The 18,288-nt window shown below is 41.5% G+C and overlaps 1 protein-coding gene across 2 annotated transcripts in view; it reads left to right on the top strand.

Moving 5' to 3' along the window:
* The first annotated feature begins 218 nt into the window (after positions 1-218).
* Positions 219-18,288, top strand: part of acadsb (acyl-CoA dehydrogenase short/branched chain) — a 49,659-nt gene continuing 31,589 nt past the window's right edge. The window contains exons 1-2 of one of the 2 annotated variants that reach the window (XM_080205684.1): positions 219-300; positions 13,454-13,613. In XM_080205684.1, the coding sequence (XP_080061810.1) occupies positions 13,595-13,613 (19 nt within the window). In that variant the 5' untranslated portion in view covers positions 219-300; positions 13,454-13,594. Of the gene's footprint in view, positions 490-13,453; positions 13,614-18,288 lie in introns of both variants that reach the window. The other variant, XM_080205683.1, reaches the window with a different exon arrangement.

The following is an 18,288-nucleotide window of genomic DNA, read 5'->3' as shown; positions in this document are numbered from 1 at the left end:
CTGGAAGTGACATCAGCGGGCGGGGCTGCACCGAGCTTGTCGGCGGGGTTGGGCCGCGGCCTGTCAGGCGGGGCTGCACCATGCCTATCACCGGAGTTGGGCCTGTCAGCGGGCCGGCCGGAGGCGGGGCTGGGCCGCGGCCTGTCAGGCGGGGCTGCACCATGCCTATCACCGGAGTTGGGCCTGTCAGCGGGCCCGCCTGAGGCGGGGCAAAGTCAGGAGGCAGTCCTGTTACAATAGACTACGGAGCTCCTGTTCGTCCACATCTTACCGAACTAATTTCTCCCTTCCCCCAAACTTGTAAGGTCATTTATTATACACGGTATTTTTTAAGCAAAATGGAAATAGCGTCAGCTTTTTGTTTTTCTGGGTAATGTTACTGTGAAATCTCGCCACCCCCTTTAAACAGCAGTTGCATTCTAATTTGTCCAAGATACTCTAGTGTCTATTACAAAGGACGAAATGGCGACTTGGTCGTTGCTTTCCAGGGTGAGTAGAGTTTCAGCTACTCAGTGATTTGGATTTGTCTGCAAAGTAGCTGGATATTTATCGTTTGCTTAATGTATAATAAATGCGTTGCGCAAATACATCACTAACAACGGATTCTATTTGCATGGAGCCTTTGATGTGGTGAAATATTCTAAGATGCTTCACTGGAACAGTGTCAAATGAAATTTGACACCAAGCCACACATAGGCCAAGTTTCAGGGAAAATCTTAAAAGGATGGAAGCGTGTTAGTGAGGCGAAGAGATGTAGGGGGAAAGTTCCGGGCTGTGGACCTTAACTAGCTGAGGGTGCAGTTGTCAAGGTGTGCAAAGGTTAAAATTGAGGTTGCTGAAAAGATGAAAATTGCAGATATCTTGGAGGGTTGTAGGGCTGTTGAAGATTACAATGCTAGAGAGAGTCAAAGTAAGGGAGGGATTTTAAAACAATTGTGAGAACTTTAAACAAAAACAGAAAATGTTGCCAAGTCTCAACAGGTCTGACAGCATCTGTGCAGAGAGAATAGAGCCAACGTTTTGAGTCTGGATGACCCTTCGTGAGATTCCAGCATCTGCAGTATTTTGCTTTTACCTTGTATGAGGATTTTTAAATTTGTTGTACTGGGAGCCAATATAGACTAGTTAGTACAGAGTTAATAGTGGATAGGATTGTATGAGAGTTAGGACCAGAATGCAAACATTTTGGTTGATCTCTAATTTACAGAGGGTGCAAAGTAGAGGTTGGCCAGGAGTGTGTTGAAATGATTTGACGTTTAGAAGCAACAGGTGAAACAGAAATGGAGGAGGGGGTAATAAAAAATGGATAATGCTGGATAAACTCAGTAGATCTGGCAATGTCTGTGGAGAGAAACAAGACAAATCCAAAGGACATTTCGACAGAACTGAAGAAAGGTAGAAATTTAAGTTATGTTGTGGAAGAGTTAGGGCAGAATAGAAGAACAGAAGTCAGGGCACAAGAGAGATTGACAAAAGTGTCATGGAAATGGCATCATTAAAGGATGAAGATTGTGAAAAGCAACACAAGGTGAGATAGTAGAATGTGTTAATGGGAGCAAAACTGAACAAGAGACAGGTGGCTAAGTCGGAGAGGAGTGGGGTTATGTTAGGGCAGGCCAAGGAAAGTAAAACAACAAAAAACAAAAAAAAGGGGATGGGGATCAAGATGGTGGGGACAGGTCACAGTCGAAAGTTGTTGGACTCCATATTTGAGTCCAGAAGGCTGTAATGTGTCGAATTGGAAGATGAGGTGGTGTTCTTACAATTTGTGTTGGGTAGCTCTTGTTAGCCAAACGAGCAAAACTAACTCAAATTAACTTAGGGACAAATTAAGAGGGGCAGCCCCCCAAAAAGGAAGTGGGGGGGGGGAGGGAACGGCCCGAACAGAAATCAAAGTCCAAAGGAAACTTAAAACATTAAATCAAAATGTGATTGAAAGGGTCTATAACGCACGCCAGCCCCTGCGGTGCCCAGCGGGCACGGAAACAATTTGTGTTGGGTAGCACTGGAGCATTGCAGCAGGCCTAAGGTTATCAATTAACCCTGTCTCATTGCACAATATCATGCCCAGTGTGGCCTGCTCGTTGGTTAGCTCCATATATACTGTTCTAAGAAGCTATCCTAAAAACATGCTTTGAACATTTAGGCTACTTTTGCCCATCTTTTTCCAGTCCAGATTCTAGATTAAAATCCCCATTCATTATCACCGTACCTCTTCCTTTATACTCTGTCCTGTTGTGTAGTTACAAATATATCACTCCCACAAGCGACTTCTTGCCTTTATAATTTCTCATCTGAACCTAAAACACTTCTGCCTCCTGGTTTCCTGATCTTGGGTCATCCCCCTCTAACGCGCTATTAATATCATTAATTAACAGAGCCACTCTTCCATCTTTTTCCTAGCTTCCTAAATATTACATACCCTTCAACATTTGGGTCCCATTCTATTATCATCCTTTAGCCATGACTCTATAAAGGCTATCAGATTGTACTTATTTTATTTCTATGTGCACTGTCAGTTCATTTTTTTTAATGCTTTGTGCAATCAGATGCAGAGCCTTTAGTGTTGTCTATTTTTATTATTTTTGTAATGCCTGACTTTATCTTCTGATGTACACTTAGATTTGTGTACTCTCTGGCCCTTCCTCCCACAGCCTATTGATCATGCACATTTTAAATAGTGGCAAATTCTTTCAGAAGAACATTAGAAATAGGAGCAGGAGTAGGCCATCTAGCCCTTCGAGCCTGCCCTGCCATTCAATAAGATCATGGCTGATCTGTCGTGTCTCAGTTCCACATTCCCGCCCTCTCCCCATAACCCTTAATCCCCTTGCCTATCAAAAACCTATCAACCCGCGTCTTAAATATATTTAGCGAGGCAGCCTCCACCACTTCAATGGGCAGAGAATTCCAGAGATTCACCACCCTCTGAGTGAAGAAGTTCCTCCTCAACTCCTTTCTAAACCGCCCCCCCCCTTTATCTTGCGGCTGTGCCCTCTAGTCCTACTGTCCTTTCTGAGTGGGAAGAGCCTCTCCATCTCTATCCTATCCATCCCATTCATCATCTTATATGTCTCAATGAGATCTCCCCTCATTCTTCTAAACTCTAATGAGTACAAGCCTAGTTTATTCAGCCTCTCCTCATAGTTCAACTCCGGTATCAGCCTAGTAAACCTCCTCTGCACTCCCTCCAAGGCCAAAATATCCTTGCGTAAGTGCGGCGACCAAAACTGCCCACAGTACTCCAGCTGCGGCCTCACCAGTGCCCTGTACAGTTGCAGCAAGACCTCCCTACTTTTATATTCAATCCCCCTCGCTATGAAGGCCAGCATTCTACTAATTCCAATTCTACCCCTTTTTTTATTCATTCGTGGGTCGTGGGTGTTGCTGGCTAGCCAACATTTATTACCCATCCCTAGTTGCCCTTGAGAAGGTGGTGGTGAGCTGTCTTCTTGAATCGCTGGAGTCTATTCAACTTAATGGTATTTAAAAGTTATCCAAAACAAATTTTTTCCAGCACAGTTCATCCAGTGGAAATGACATTCTTTGCAACAGTATTGTTTTAGCTTATTATAGTACTTGATATTCTTCCTGATACTGTGGTTTGTTCAATTAATATTTGTTCATGTTATTCACAGCACCAACGGTACCAAGGTTACTGTTTCGATATTCATTATGAAAGGAGTCGCTTCAAGACATTTTGGTTGTGACACTTTCATGTGTAAGGCCCATTGATCTTGCTGTGGTGGGGACATTGTTGGAGTCATTAATCAGGGATCACCTCAAGAAATTCTAGTTAATTGGGGAGAGTCAGCGTGGATTCATGAGGGGTAGGTCATGCCTGACAAACCTCAGAATTCTTTGAAGAGATGACAAAGATTGTGTCATTTATATGCATTTACGGAAGGCTTTTGCTGAAGTCCCATGCAAGAGACAGTTAGCCAAGGTGGAAGCCCATGGAGTTGAATGTAGGTTGCTGACATGGATAGAAAATTGGTTGAGCAACAGGAAACAGAATTGTAATAATAGGTTAGTTCTCAAATTGGGGAGATGTGACTAGTAGTGTCTCACATGGATCTGTCTTGAGCCTTCAATTATTTACAATGTTCATTAACAATTTAGATATCGACGTAAAAAATCAAACATCCAAATTTGCAGATGACACAAAATTGGGCAGCATTGTAGATGGTGTTGAGGAGAGCATAAAACTACACCAGGATATTGATTGGGTGAATGGGCCAAGCTTGGTAAATGGATTTTAATATAAATGAGTATGAAGTTATCCATTTTGGATCAAAAAAAAGATGGATCAGGATATTTTTCAGAAGGCACAAGGTTAAATTTAGTGGATGTCCAAGATTTGGGGGTTCAATTGCGTAGCCCCTCAAAGTGCCGTAAACAGGTGCAGAAAAATGTCAAGAAGGCCAATGGAATGCTGGCCTTCATATCTAAAGGGCTGGCATAGAGGGATGCAGATGATATGCTGTTATTGTACAAAGCCCTAGTTAGACCCCACTTAGAGTACTGTGAAAACGACTGGGCACCATATCTTAGGAAGGATGTTTTGACCCTGGAGTGAGTTCAATGCAGACATACAAGAATGATACCTGGACTTCAGTGGTTAAGGAGAGATTAGTCATGTTAGGCTTTTATTCTTTCAAATTTAGAAGGTTGAGGGGGTGATCTGAAAGAAGTCTACAAAATATGTACAGGGAAGGACAGGGTAGATAAGGATAAACTTTTTCCACTAGTTGAAGGCTCTAGAACGGGGGGGTCATAATCTAAAAATTAGGGCCGAACCGCTCAGGAGAAGTGTTGGAAAACGCTTGAGAGAGTATAGAAGTTTGGAACTCCTGTCTTCCTCATTTGATCAAAGTTCCGCAGAAGATATTGGTCTATAACCTCTGAGCTTTAGGGCTTTTTCTTACCCAAGGGAATCCCAAAAATTGCACTGGGACTGTTTCCCAGAAGTCCCTGCATAAGGATTGCAATGACAATTGCCCTTCAGTGGGATCTTTCTGAAACTTCTGATTCAAACTGTAAACTTCGGAAGGTTCAGACCGTCTTCCAGCTGTGGCTAACCAAAAAAGTTAGAATTAAACCCACGTCTTAGTCCTAGGTAACTATAGTACTGACCCATCCCCCTCAAATGGTCTAAGGCCAATCTGGTCTGTTCATAAACCCAGTGTCATATTTGGTCCTGAGAGAACTTTATAATTCTGCAGCCACGCTGTCACTAAGACTACCTTTTTGCACTTTCTCAATGTTGTCCATCGCTCTCCGGCCTCAATTCATTTGCAAATGAAGCCCTCACCCACACCTTTCTTTCGTCTAGAATTGATTGTTTTTAGGAGGTAGCAATGGCTAAGTAAATGGTATTTGGCATAAACTATAGTTTTATGTTAGGATAGTAGTTTTAAGTTTAGGCTAAATTTATATTTCTCAATTTGTATGTGACTTGAGTTGTTTCACTTTAAAATATGTCTGCATTTTAATTAAGTTTTATGACTCTAGAGCATACAGGGCCAAAACTGATCTGGGGCTGTTGCTTAGTCAAAAGAGGCCACAAGGGAACAGAAAACAACTTGAGGTTCAGTTGTTCTACGGCGATGGGAGCAATTTGAGCCTCAGGATATGAAAGGAAACTGCAGAGAACAGGCATTAAATTAAAAAACTGAAAGACCCCAAAACCAGGGAGAGGGACAGAAGACCTTCTAGTCATAGAAAAAGAACAGGAATCTGGAAAAGATCCAGTTAAGTGCAGTGAAGAACAGAAGTTGCAAATTAAAAGACAAGGCTGCCAGGTGCCGACCTGATGTAACGTTGGCATGTGAGAAGCCAGAGATCCAAGGGGATGCAAAAGTTGGTGACTCTACCAGTGGCCTGTAAAGCAGTGGTATTCTTTTGGCATGTGGGTATCTGAGAGACTGCGTAGAAGCCAAAACTTGAATGTACGTAATGCTCCAGGGCAGAGGAACAAACAGAGAGACTCAAACACTGGAGGTTGGTTCTTGACATTCGGGAGAAGATTCCAAATTCCAACGTCGAGATTGGCAACCCTTGTGTGGAAGACAGCATTCCAGTGAGATCAGTTGGTTCACAAGCATCTAGAGAATTGATGATAAATCGATAGAAGTTGTTTTGGATGGCATTTGTCTCTTGGTTTCAGAGTGTGGTGTGTCTGACCACAGTTTGTCTATATTGGTTTACATAGATTGTGTACTTAGAACAATAGAGTGTAAAACTTTGTACCATGTCCTATCCTTGCAGATCTATAAAGATACAGATGCAGTGAAGGAATAGTGTATTATAGTTCCATCTTTTCTTCTTTATTAGATGCTTTATTCTTTTGTTTAAAGTTCCTTAAATGATTCCTGTGATTCTGTTCAGTAGCTGCTCTACACATATCTAAACAAAAGTTGAGTTCAATCAAGCTGGGTGCCATCTAGATTCTGAGTTGTCCAATAGTAATATCAGATGGGATTGTGATTGAAGAAGCGAAAAGGTTAATGAATTTAATGCATTTTGTACCTAGCATATATCACAAACATAACCCTTCCTCATGGCTGATCTCCTCAAGCTTATATTGCTCCCGGCATCAGTATAAATTATTTATTCATGTTTTCCTTATTTGTTCATGTCTTTCACTCTTTAACTTTCATTTCCATAAAGACAGATAATTAAATGTGAATGTTATTTTACAGACATTGCAAACCTTACCTGTTTGTACTAGCTAAACATAGTTAAGAACTTAAGAAATAGGATCAGGAGTAGGCCATCTAGCCCCTGGAGCCTGCCCCACCATTCAACAAGATCATGGCTGATCTGAAGTGGATCTGTTCCACTTTCCTGCTTTCTCCCCATAACCCTTAATTCCCTTGTCTGTCAGAAACCTATCTGCCCGTGACTTAAATATATTCAGCGAGGTAGCCTCCACCACTTCAATGGGTAGAGAATTCCAGAGACTCACCACCCTTTAAGTGAAGAAGTTCCTCCTCAACTCTGATCTAAACTGCACCCCCCCGCCCCGATTTTGAGGCTGTGCCCTCTAGTTCTGCTATCCTTTCTAAGCGGGAAGAATCTCTCTATCTCTACCCTATCTATCCCCTTCATTATCTTATATGCCTCTATAAGATCCCCCCCTCAGCCTTCTAAACTCTAACGAGTACAGACCCAGGCTATTCAATCTCTCTTCATAGCTAACCCCCTTATCTCCGGTATCAGCCTAGTGAACCTTCTCTGCACTCCCTCCAAGGCCAATATATCCTTTCGCAAATGCGGTGACCAAAACTGCACACAGTACTCCAGTTGCGGCCTCACCAGTGCCCTGTACAGTTGCACCAAGACCTCCCTGCTTTTATAGTCTATCCCCCTCGCTATAAAGGCCAACATTCCATTCGCCTTCCTGATCACCTGCTGCACCTGCAGACTGGATTTTTGTGATTTGTGCACAAGCACCCCCAGGTCCCTCTGCACCGTAGCATGCTGCAGCTTTTCGCCCTTTAAATAATAATCCCTCCTACTATTATTTCTACCGAAGTGGATAACCTCACATTTGCTAACATTATACTCCATCTGCCAGGTCCTCGCCCACTCACTCAGCCTATCCAGGTCTCTCTGCAGACTTTCCGTGCCTTCCACGCAATTTGCTTTTCCACTCATCTTCGTGTCATCAGCAAATTTTGTTACCCTACACTCAGCCCCCTCCTCCAGATCGTCTGTGTAAATGGTTGAGGCCCCAGCACCAATCTCTGCAGCACTCCACTGGTCACCAACTGCCAACCAGAATAGCACCCATTGATTCCAATTCTCTGCTCCCTATTAGACAACCAATCCTCAGTCCACGTTAACACCTTGCCCCCAGCTCTGTGCACCTTAACCTTTTGCAGCAACCTTTTGTGAGGCACCTTATCAAACGCCTTCTGGAAATCTTAAAAACACCACATCCACCGGTTCCCCTCTGTCTACTGCACTAGTTACATCCTCATAGAAATCCAATAAATTCACTAAACACGACTTCCCCTTCACGAATCCGTGCTGCGTCTGCTTGATCAAACCGTTCTTTTCTAGGTGTCTTGCTATTTCTTTGATGACAGATTCTAGCATTTTTCCAACTCGGATGTTAAACTAACCGGCCTGTAATTCCCTGCCTTTTGTCTGCTATCTTTTTTAAACAGCGGCGTAACATTAGCCGTTTTACAATCTTTGGCACTTCTCAGAGTCCAGCGAATTTTGATAAATAATTACTAAGGCATCCACTATCACCTCTGCCATTTCTTTCAGAACCTTGGGATGCATTCCATCCGGTCCCGGGGACTTGTCTAACAAGCACTACGTCTCTAGTGACAGTAATTGCATTAAGGACCTCATCTCGTACCATTCTTCTATCTTTAATATTCAGCAAGCTATTTGTGTCCTCCTCCGTGAAGGCTGACACAAAAAACTTACTTAAAGCCTCAGCCATTTCCTCGTTACCCACCACTAAATCTCCCCTCTCATCCTCCAAGGGTCCAACATTCACCCTAGCTAGTCTCCTCCTCTTTATATATTTGTAAAAACTTTTACTATCATTTTTTTATTTTTGGGGCTAGTTTAGCTTCATACTCTATCTTTCCTTTTTTATCGCTTTCTTAGTTATTCTTTGTTGTTAGACAGCTGCAGATGGTAGAATGTGATAAGGGCTATTTGACAGGAGGACTCTTGCTAGGAAGCCACGACCACACAAGTTACTTCAATGGAGAAGCTGCCAGAAAAGCTGTGAATTGTGACTGTACCAATGACTGTGTCGTGACTGAAACTGCCAGACAAGCTGCGGGTCTTGGCTGAAGCATGGCTGGAAGCAGAAGCGTTGCTGGTCCTGACTGATACCAGAGTTTGCATTGTGACTGATGCTGAAAATCATGATGTATGAGTACCCACACTTATTTGTGTTCAGTGAGGAGCCTGGTCAACCACTATTAGGTACCAAGTCTCTCTCAAAAGCTTTTGAAACAAAACTACTGTACTTTGACTCACTAACAGTCTCAGAGGTGTCTTTTACCTACAACAGTAATACTGTTCTAGTACATGCCTGGCTAGCTTCCTAATATGACAAGGCTGCATGGTATTTATTTTTATGCAAAAAATTTAATGGGTAAGGCAGATGAATTGAGGGTTTAACACATGGAAGTGTTGTATAATTGTTGTCACAGAGACATGGTCGAGAGAGGAGCAGGATTGGCAGCTCAAAATACCTGGATACGGAATCTTTACGTGAGACAGGGACGTGTGAAAGAGAAGGTGGTGTCACAATATTAATAAAGGAATCAGTGACTGCAGTGAGGAAGAATGGTATCTTGGCAGGCTCCTCAATTGAGGTTATCTAGGTGGAACTTAAAAACAAAAAGCAACATTGCTGGCAGTGTACTACAGACCCCAAACAGTCAGGGAGAGATAGAAAAGATAATTCTGAGAGACAGACTTAATCTCCACTTGGAAAGGCAAGGATAGTCAGCATGTCTTTGTCAAAGGGAGATTGTGTCTAACAGATTTCATTGAATATTTTGAAGCGGTGACTCAGTGTGTGGATGAGGGCAGTGCAACTGTTGAAGTCTACATGGAATTCAGTTTCAGAAGTGTAATAGGAAATTTCAACTTCCCCGTTGTTAATTGGGATGGCCAAAGCAGGAAAGGCTTAGAGGACACGGAATACTTAAAAGTGCATCCAGGAGAGCTTTTTGAGGTAGCATGTAGAAAGGACTATGAGACATGGGGCAGTACTGGACCGAATATTAGGGAATGAAGCCAGGCAAATGGTAGAATTGTCAAATGGGGGAACATTTGAGGTAGTCATGACACAAATCAATTCCAGCCTCCCACACTACCTGGATGCACTATAGTTTGTCTGTAGCCACAACAGGTCTACAGCAGACGCCATCTCCCTGGCCATGCACTCAACCCTGGAACACCTAGATAACAAGATCACCTATATCAGACTCCTATTAATTGATGATAGCTCAGCCTTCAACACTCATCTCCAAACTCTGTGGCTTGGGCCTCAGCACCTCCCTCTGTGACTGAATCCTGAACTTCCTACCTCACAGACCACAATCAGTAAGGACAGGCAACAACAACACTTCCACGACAATCCTCAACACCAGTGCCCCACAAGGCTGAGTTCTTGGCCCCCTACTATATTACTTATAAACCTATGATCGTGTGGCCAAACTCCCCTCCAATTTGATTTTCAAGTTTGCTGATGACACCACCGTAGCGGGTTGAATCTCAAACATTGATGAGACAGAGTACGAGAGTGCAATTGAGGAACTGGTGTGGCAACAATAATTTCTCCCTCAATGTCAACAAAACGAAGGAGATTGCCATTGACTTCAGGAAGGTAAAGGAGAACATGCCCCTGTGTACATCAATGGGGACAAAGTAGAAAGAGTCAAGGTCTTCAAGTTTTTAGGTGTCCAGATCACCTGTCCTGGTCCCCCCCCACCCCCATCCCAACATTATAATTAAGAAAGCCCACCACTGCCTCTACTTTCTCAGAAGATTGTGGAAATTAGGCTTGTCAGCTATGACTCTCTCAGACTTTAATAGATGCACCATAGAGAGCATTCTTTTTGTTGTATCACAGCTTGGTATGGCTTCTGCTCTGCTCAAGACTGCAAGGAACTACAAAAGGTTGTGAATGTAGCCCAACCCATCACACAAACCACCCTCCTATCCATTGACTTTGTCTACACTTACTGCTGCCTTGGCAAAGCAGCCAGTATAATTAAGGACCCCAGACATTCTCTCTTCTATCTTCTTCCTTCAGGAAAAAAGATACAAAAGTCTAAGGTCACATACCAACGACTCAAAGAACAGCTTTTTCCATGCTGCTGTCAGAGTTTTGAATGGACTTGCTTTGCATTAAGTTGATCTTTTTCTACACCCTAGCTATGACTGTAACACTACATTCTGCACTCTCTCATTTCCTTCTCTATGAATGGTATGATTTGTCTTTATAGCATGGAAGAAACAATACTTTTTACTGTATGATAGTACATGTGACAATAAATCAAATCATTTCAGTAATAGCGACCATTACTTGGTAAGATTTAAGATAGTTATAGAAAAGGACAAAGTTAGACTGGAAATAAATGTTCTGAATTGGGGAAGGCTGATTTTAACGTAAGACAGGATCTGGCTGAAGTGGAGCAGCTACTTGGAGGAAAATCCATGTCAGAACAGTGGGAGTCATTCAAATAGGAATTAGGGCCAACATGTCCCTGTGTAGTAAAGGATGGGACTGGAAAGTCCAGAGAACCCTGGATGTCAAGGGATAAATAGGATTCAATAAAGAAAAGGGGAGCCTCATGGCAGATGCAGGGGCTCAAGGCAATGGATGTCCTAAAGGAGTCTGGAATTGCAGAGGGATACTTTTTTAAAAAAAGAGTGAAGAGAGGGCATGAGAAAATACTAACATGTAAAATAAAGGAAAATTCCCAGGTGTTTTATAAGCAAATTCAGGGAAAGAGTAAAACTTACTCCAATTAGCAATCTGAAGCAAAAATACATAATTGAGGTATTACATAATGTTTTGCATCTGCTTTCACTGTGGAGAAAGACAATGTATATATAGAAAGCAGGGAGGGGGGCTGTGAAGCACTTGAACAGATTAGAATTGTGAGAGGAGAAACGAGTAGTCTTAGTGGACTTGAAATTGAATAAAAATCCAGGCCCAGATGAAATGTATCCTAGGCTGGTGTGAGAGGTAAGAGAGAAGACTGCAGGGACTCTGGTGCTAATTTTCAAATCTTCTGTAGCCATAGCAGATGTGCCAAAGGACTGCAGGACAGTGAATATTATACTATAATTCAAGAAGGGAAGTAGGGAAATTGCAGGTCAGTGAGTCCAACATTAGTGTTAGGAAAATTATTGGAAAAATTTCTGAAGGACAGAATTAATCTCCGCTTGGAAAGGCAAGGATTAATCAAGGATAGTCTGCATGCCTTTGTCAAGAGGAGGTCATGTCTAACAAATTTCATTGAAATTTTTTTGAGGTGACTTGGTGTATGGATGAGGGCAGTGCATTTGATGTACATGGAATTCAATAAGTTTTTTGACAAAGTCCCACATGGGACATTGGCCTAAAAGATAAGATCCCATGGGATCCAGGGCAATTTGGCAGATTGGGTCCAAAATTGGCTTAGTGGCAAGAAGCAGATGATGATAGTCGAAGGTTGTTTTTGTTACTGGAGGCCTGTGTCCAGTGGTGTACGCAATAAGAAGTCTCACAGCACCAGGTTAAAGTCCTATAGGTTTATTTGGTAGCAAAAGCCACTAGTTTTCAGAACACTGCTCCTTCGTCAGATAAGTGGGAGTTCCAGTGGTGTGCTGCAGAGATCGGTGCTGGGTTCCTTGGAATGTCCATTAGTGTGCTAGATGTAGAAGATATGATCAGTAAGTTTGCAGATGACAAAAAATTGGTGGTGTGGAAGATAGTGGGGAGGAAAACCTTAGATTGCGGGATGATGGAGACAGGCTGGTAAGATGGACAGAATGGTAGCAAATGGAATTTGATCCTGAAAAGTGTGAGTTGCATTTTAGGAGGACTTTTAAACAAGGGAATATTATGAACAGTAGAATGCTAGGCAATACAAAAAACCAGCGGAGCCTTTAAATGCATGTCCAAAGATTCCTGAAGGCAACAGGACAGGTAGATAAGATGGTCATGAAGGCATAGGCTGAGGCATAGAATATAAGAGCAGGGAGCTTATGATCAAGCTCTACAAAACTCTTGTTAGTCCACAGCTAACGTACTGTTAATAGTTCTGGTTACCACAGCGTAAGAAGGATGTGATTGCACTAGAAAGGAGGCAGAGGCAATCCATCAGGATGTCACCTAGGCTGGAGAGTTTCAGCGATGAAGAGAGAGGTTGGTTAGGCTGGGGTGGTTTTCCTTAGAGTGGAGAAGGCTGAGGGAGCCTAATTGAGATGTACAAAATTATCAGGGACATAGAATAGATGGGAAGACAAATTTCCTCCTTTAGTAGAGGGACCAGCCGACATAGATTCAAGGCAAGGGCCAGGAAATTTAGAGATTTGAGGGAAAGCTTTTTTACCCAGAGAGTGGGAGGAATCTGGAACTCTGTGCCTGAAAGTAGCATTTAGATGAGCACTTGAAAGGCTATAGCACACAAGGCTACAGACCAAGTACTAGAAGCTGGAATTCGTATACATATATGTTTTATGCCTGCACCAGTCATCATGGGTTACAATGCCTCTTTCCATATAGATGAATGGCACAGACATGGACCAATGGGCTTCTTTCTGTGTTGTAAAACTATGACTTAGTAGTTAATTTACTTTTACTCCTTCAGTGCTTCAAGCAAGCAATGATTCAATAACTGTCTCCTGATTTATGAGTTAAATGACACCCATTTCTTTTTGTTCTAATCTATATTGCATAAATGACCAAAAGCTGGGAAGAAGTTTTGTCAGACTCAGATGCCCAAGGGTTCAACCACAGCTTTCAAAATTTTCCACTGCAGATGTTGCTTTGGATAATGGCACTGCATGTGGCACTCGTTATGCACCACTGCAGACTTTCACTGAAGAAGAAATGATGATGAAAGAAACAGGTAAATTGATTTCAGTTTATTTTTGTGCTTAAGTTTGTTCATTATTAAGACTAGTGATTTGTCAGGTGTATTCTTGCCAAGAATTATAAGATAGATTCAGATAAATCTTTTAATCCCTTGAAATTAAGCTTAAGGAGGGCTGAACCAGTTCATCCTGCTTCTATTGCTATTTGCCTTGCAGCTTGATTATTGTGATATGCATTCTGCAAGCCAGTTTGGTCAATTTTTGTGTTCACCCCATCCAGCAGAGGACAAAAAAAAAACAAAATGAAGTTGTGGTCTTCCCTCCCAACAGCATGACAAATTGCTTGCTATCTTCTATTGTTTTGGTTGTTGCTCTGCTTTTATGTTGCATCCAAGAGAGCTCTGTTGGGCCTAGATAATGAACAGGATTAGAATACTTTCATTTTGAGAACTAGATTTCAATTCATGTGTACATTGTAAGTATAAGTAAAAGAAATGGAAAATTAGGAGAGGTGTACACCTAGCTGGTTATCAGTAACTGCCTGTTTTACGGACCTGCCAAAGTCAGAAGTTCTGTTTTCATCTGTAAATTATTGTGGTATTCCTAATTTACTTTCCAGTAGATTCAAATCCATATATCTGTAAATTGAGTCTTGATCAGAGACAGGCATGGGAAGTAGAAAAATGAAGGTGATGCTGTTCTTCATATAACCATAAGATATAGGGGCAGAATTTGACCATTCAGCCCATTGAATTTGCTCTGTCATTCTCAACCCCATATCCCCTGCCTTTTCCCTGTAACATTTCATTCCCATACCAATCAAGATACTATCTATCTCTGTCTTAAATACACTCAATGACCTGACCCCCACAGCCCTCTATGGCAGTGAATTCCATAGATTCACCACACTCTGGCTGAAGAAATTCCTCCTTCGTTGTCGCTCTTTTTCTAAGGTTGGCGATAGAGCGCTTGGGGGCAGAATAGAGGGAGATTTATCTCCTTTAAGTGATCCATTGCTAATTCCCTAACTTGAATGTGGGGGCATGATTGGAAAATTTGCAAACGACACAAAGACTGACCGAGTAGTGGATAGTTATAATCCACAAAATGATATCGATGAGTTGGTGGAGTGAGTGATAAAGTGGCAGATGGATTTTAACATAGAAAGTGTGAGATAATATATTTAGGGAGATCAAATAGTTATAGGGAGAACACAATAAATGGGAATATTCTAAGAGGGGTAGATGAGAGATCTTGGCATATAGTTTTTTTTACATTTATTTGTGTCACAAGTAGGCTTACATTAACATTGCAACTAAATTATTGTGAAAATTCCCTGGTTGTCACACTCCAGCGCCTGTTTGGTTACACTAAGGGAGAATTTAGCATAGCCAATGCACCTAACAGCATGTCTTTTGGACTGTGGGAGGAAGTCGGAGCACCCGGAGGAAACCCATGCAGACACGGGAAGAATGTGCAGACTCTGCACAGCCAATGACCCAAACCAGGAAATGAACCTGAGTGCCTGCCGCTGAGGCAGCAGTACTAACTGCCATACCGCTCCAGTACACAGGTTTCTAAAGGCAGCAGTTCAAGTAAACAAAGTTGTAAAAAAGGCGTATGGAATGCTCTCCTTCATTGGCTCAGGTGTAGAATATAAAAGTAAGGATATACTGCTGTAACATTTCTATGGTTCTATAGTAGTTGATAATTTCATGCGTATCTTGCTTTCTTTGGATTATTGTGTTAGAAATATCACTGGAGATTCTGATACCAACAATCAGTCCATTTTTTTAAAAAAAACTAATTTTCCACTTATAAATTGCATGATAGAAACACATAATTGCCCAACAATTAAAGTTAAAGTGTATTTATTAGTCGCAAGTAAGACTTACATTAACATTGCAATGAAGTTATTGTGAAATTTCCCTAGTTGCCGCAGTCCAGCACCTGTTCGGATCAATGCACCTAGCCAGCACTGTGGGAATGTGGGAAGAAACTTGAGCACCCTGAGGAAACCCATGCAGACACAGGGAGAACATACAAACTGCACACAGACAGTGACCCAAGCCAGGAATTGAACCCAGGTCCCTGACGCTGTGAAGCAGCAGTGCTAACCGCTGTGCTACTGTGCCGTCCAACACAACAATTGTTTTTAATGCTTTTTTGTTTTTTGTTTCACTATTTCCAATTCTATCTGGCTCTATTGCTTGGAAGTAGATAGCGTATTGATAGATACAATGATCACTGAGATTCCTTCAACAGAGCTGAAGCCTAAGAAATGCAACTCCAACCTGGTGCATATTGCATACCATCTTTCTGCTGACAGGTAGCTAATTTTGCCGGTATCCAGTCTTGAAGTATTTTTAATTGGTATCCATGGTGCAGTTAGGAGCTGATTTTTAATTTTCCCAGCACTTGGGAAAACAGTTAGTAAAAGGCTGCATGTTCAGAGAGCAATTGTTTGTAACGTACCTGGGAGGTGCACAAGTGTCCCTCCTCATTCCAAAGGAGACCTTTTGTCTCCCTTTGGCCAATCGTGGCCTCCCTGGGCTCTGTCATCATTGACGAGCTCACCACCACACCCACCTCCATTTCCAATTCCCCACCCTCCAAGCCATGATAAGTAGCATGCCCTTCCCTCCGATTGCCATGGAATGTTGTAATGATATCCTGCCATCAAATTCCACATTCCTTTATCAGTGACCACTTTCAGCCTCAGCAATTCCTCCCTGTAAAATCAAAGCCAATGCTCCACACTTCTAACTATCACTCTGTTCTCACTTTATTTAAACTAAGAAATAAAACTGAGTACAAAAAATAAACATATGGTTAATAACAGTAAATGAAGGCATGGGCTACAGGACCTGTTGAGATTTACTGCTTTATTAAAAATGTTATTTATTTCCTTAGCTTTCATTTTGTGGGGAGGAAAGATAAATCGGCTCTATCTCTTCAATCAGAATGCAATCTTTCAGTGTCTTTCTGAAAGGCTTGCTGTTTTCAATTGTCTGAACCTGGCAATTATTCGGATTATGTGGGAACTCTCTTCGGTTACCAGTAGCTCCAGAATTGATCTTGAATCTGTCCTGCTGTTACTATGCAGCTTTCTGATTCTGTCTGTTAGGAAACGTGCATGGAGGTAATCAAGAACAAATTAGATAAAGAGTCAAAATGAAAGAGACAGAGAATGAATGTAGCCAGATAGGAATTAACGGGAAAAGAAATTGGAGAAATGAGGGAAACAAAATGAGACATTCTGTGGAATGAAAGCTATGCTGTATGCTTCTTTGTTTGTGTAAAGTGGAGGATATTAAAGCACTACAACTGGTGTTACAACTCGCGTTCTGTAACTACCAGTATCTATCTTGCTTTGATATCTCTGTGGGAGTTTCTAATGATATTTGATTTTCTGTGGTCATTCTTATGAAGTCTAATAATGTAAGGGGAAGAAAGTTGATATGTAAATTAAATGCAGGCCAGAGCCAGCTGAAATATGGCATGAATGCCAAGGGATGGCTAAATATATTTGTTTGCTTTCACTAAGATGAGCCAATTCTCTTGCTCAATTTATTCATATCTTTATTTTGAATGACCAGAAGTATTTGGGGGAACATCTGTTCTATAACATTTGCCAGATTTAAAAAAAAATTGAAATTGAAGCTTTACTGATAATGGGAGAATGTCAATCAATACAAAAGTTGGGCATAGGATTTTACTTATAAAGCCTTCCAGATTCTAATAAAGATTTTACCTACATTAAATGTACATGGAAAACATTAATTTTGAAGTATGTTTCTAAAGTATAACAGCCTGGATTTTGCAGTCAGTGGTAAACAAATAGCAATTGGTATTCATTTACAATTACAGCTGCCCACAGACTGTTCGTGGGCTTTGAACGGCAACATATGGTCATCTGGGGTCTGAATACAGTGCATCATCCTCTACGGGGACCTATGTGAACAGGGAAAGCAACAACGTGTTTCTTCAGCCAATCATATTGAAGAGTTCTTATTGTGGCATGCAGAGTTTAAACCAGGAAGTGTAAATTAGAACATTAATTCAACGTAAAATCATGTACAGAAAGTGAAATAAAGAGAGAATGAAAAATGGGTTTAAAAGAGAGAGATAAAAAGAAAGTTCAAATATGTATCTTTTAAAGTTGGAGGCATGAGTTGCCACTTGCAAAAATAAAATTTCCATGCTAGTTTGGCAGTCATTAATACTTGGGCTTGGGGGGAGAGTAGGCAGAGAGCAGACCAGATAGCAACTTTGTGATTTCTGTATTTAACTACGGATGCCAAAAATTGCTGTTAAATTTACCCATTGATATGATAGCCTCACCATTATTCTTACTGCAAAATCCAGTCCATCATATCACCAGAAATGCAACAGGACTACAGTTCTAACTAAATAATAAAAATCAAAAGCTATGTGTATTATTGGTTGGAATGGAGTAGAGTTAGAAATTGGTAAAAGTTAAATAATTTTGCCCTCCATTTAGAGCCAACCTTTTGATTCTTTGTATGTTCCATTACATTGTTTTTTGCCTTGCATCTTCACCCCTTTTGTCATTTAGTCTCTCCTATTTGCATTCTATCAAATATCTTGCCATTTGTTCTTCCCCTCTTCTGCCTTTGTACCTAAAACCTTTTGATTTGATTTATTATTGTCACATGTACTGGTATACGGTAAAAAGTATTATCTCTT

This window comes from Carcharhinus amblyrhynchos, chromosome 17 (assembly GCF_965287045.1).
Source record: "Carcharhinus amblyrhynchos chromosome 17, sCarAmb.v2.hapA, whole genome shotgun sequence".
Lineage (NCBI taxonomy): Eukaryota > Metazoa > Chordata > Chondrichthyes > Carcharhiniformes > Carcharhinidae > Carcharhinus > Carcharhinus amblyrhynchos.
The sequence above is the reverse complement of the archived record's forward strand: the minus strand, read 5'-3'. Positions and strand labels throughout refer to the sequence as shown.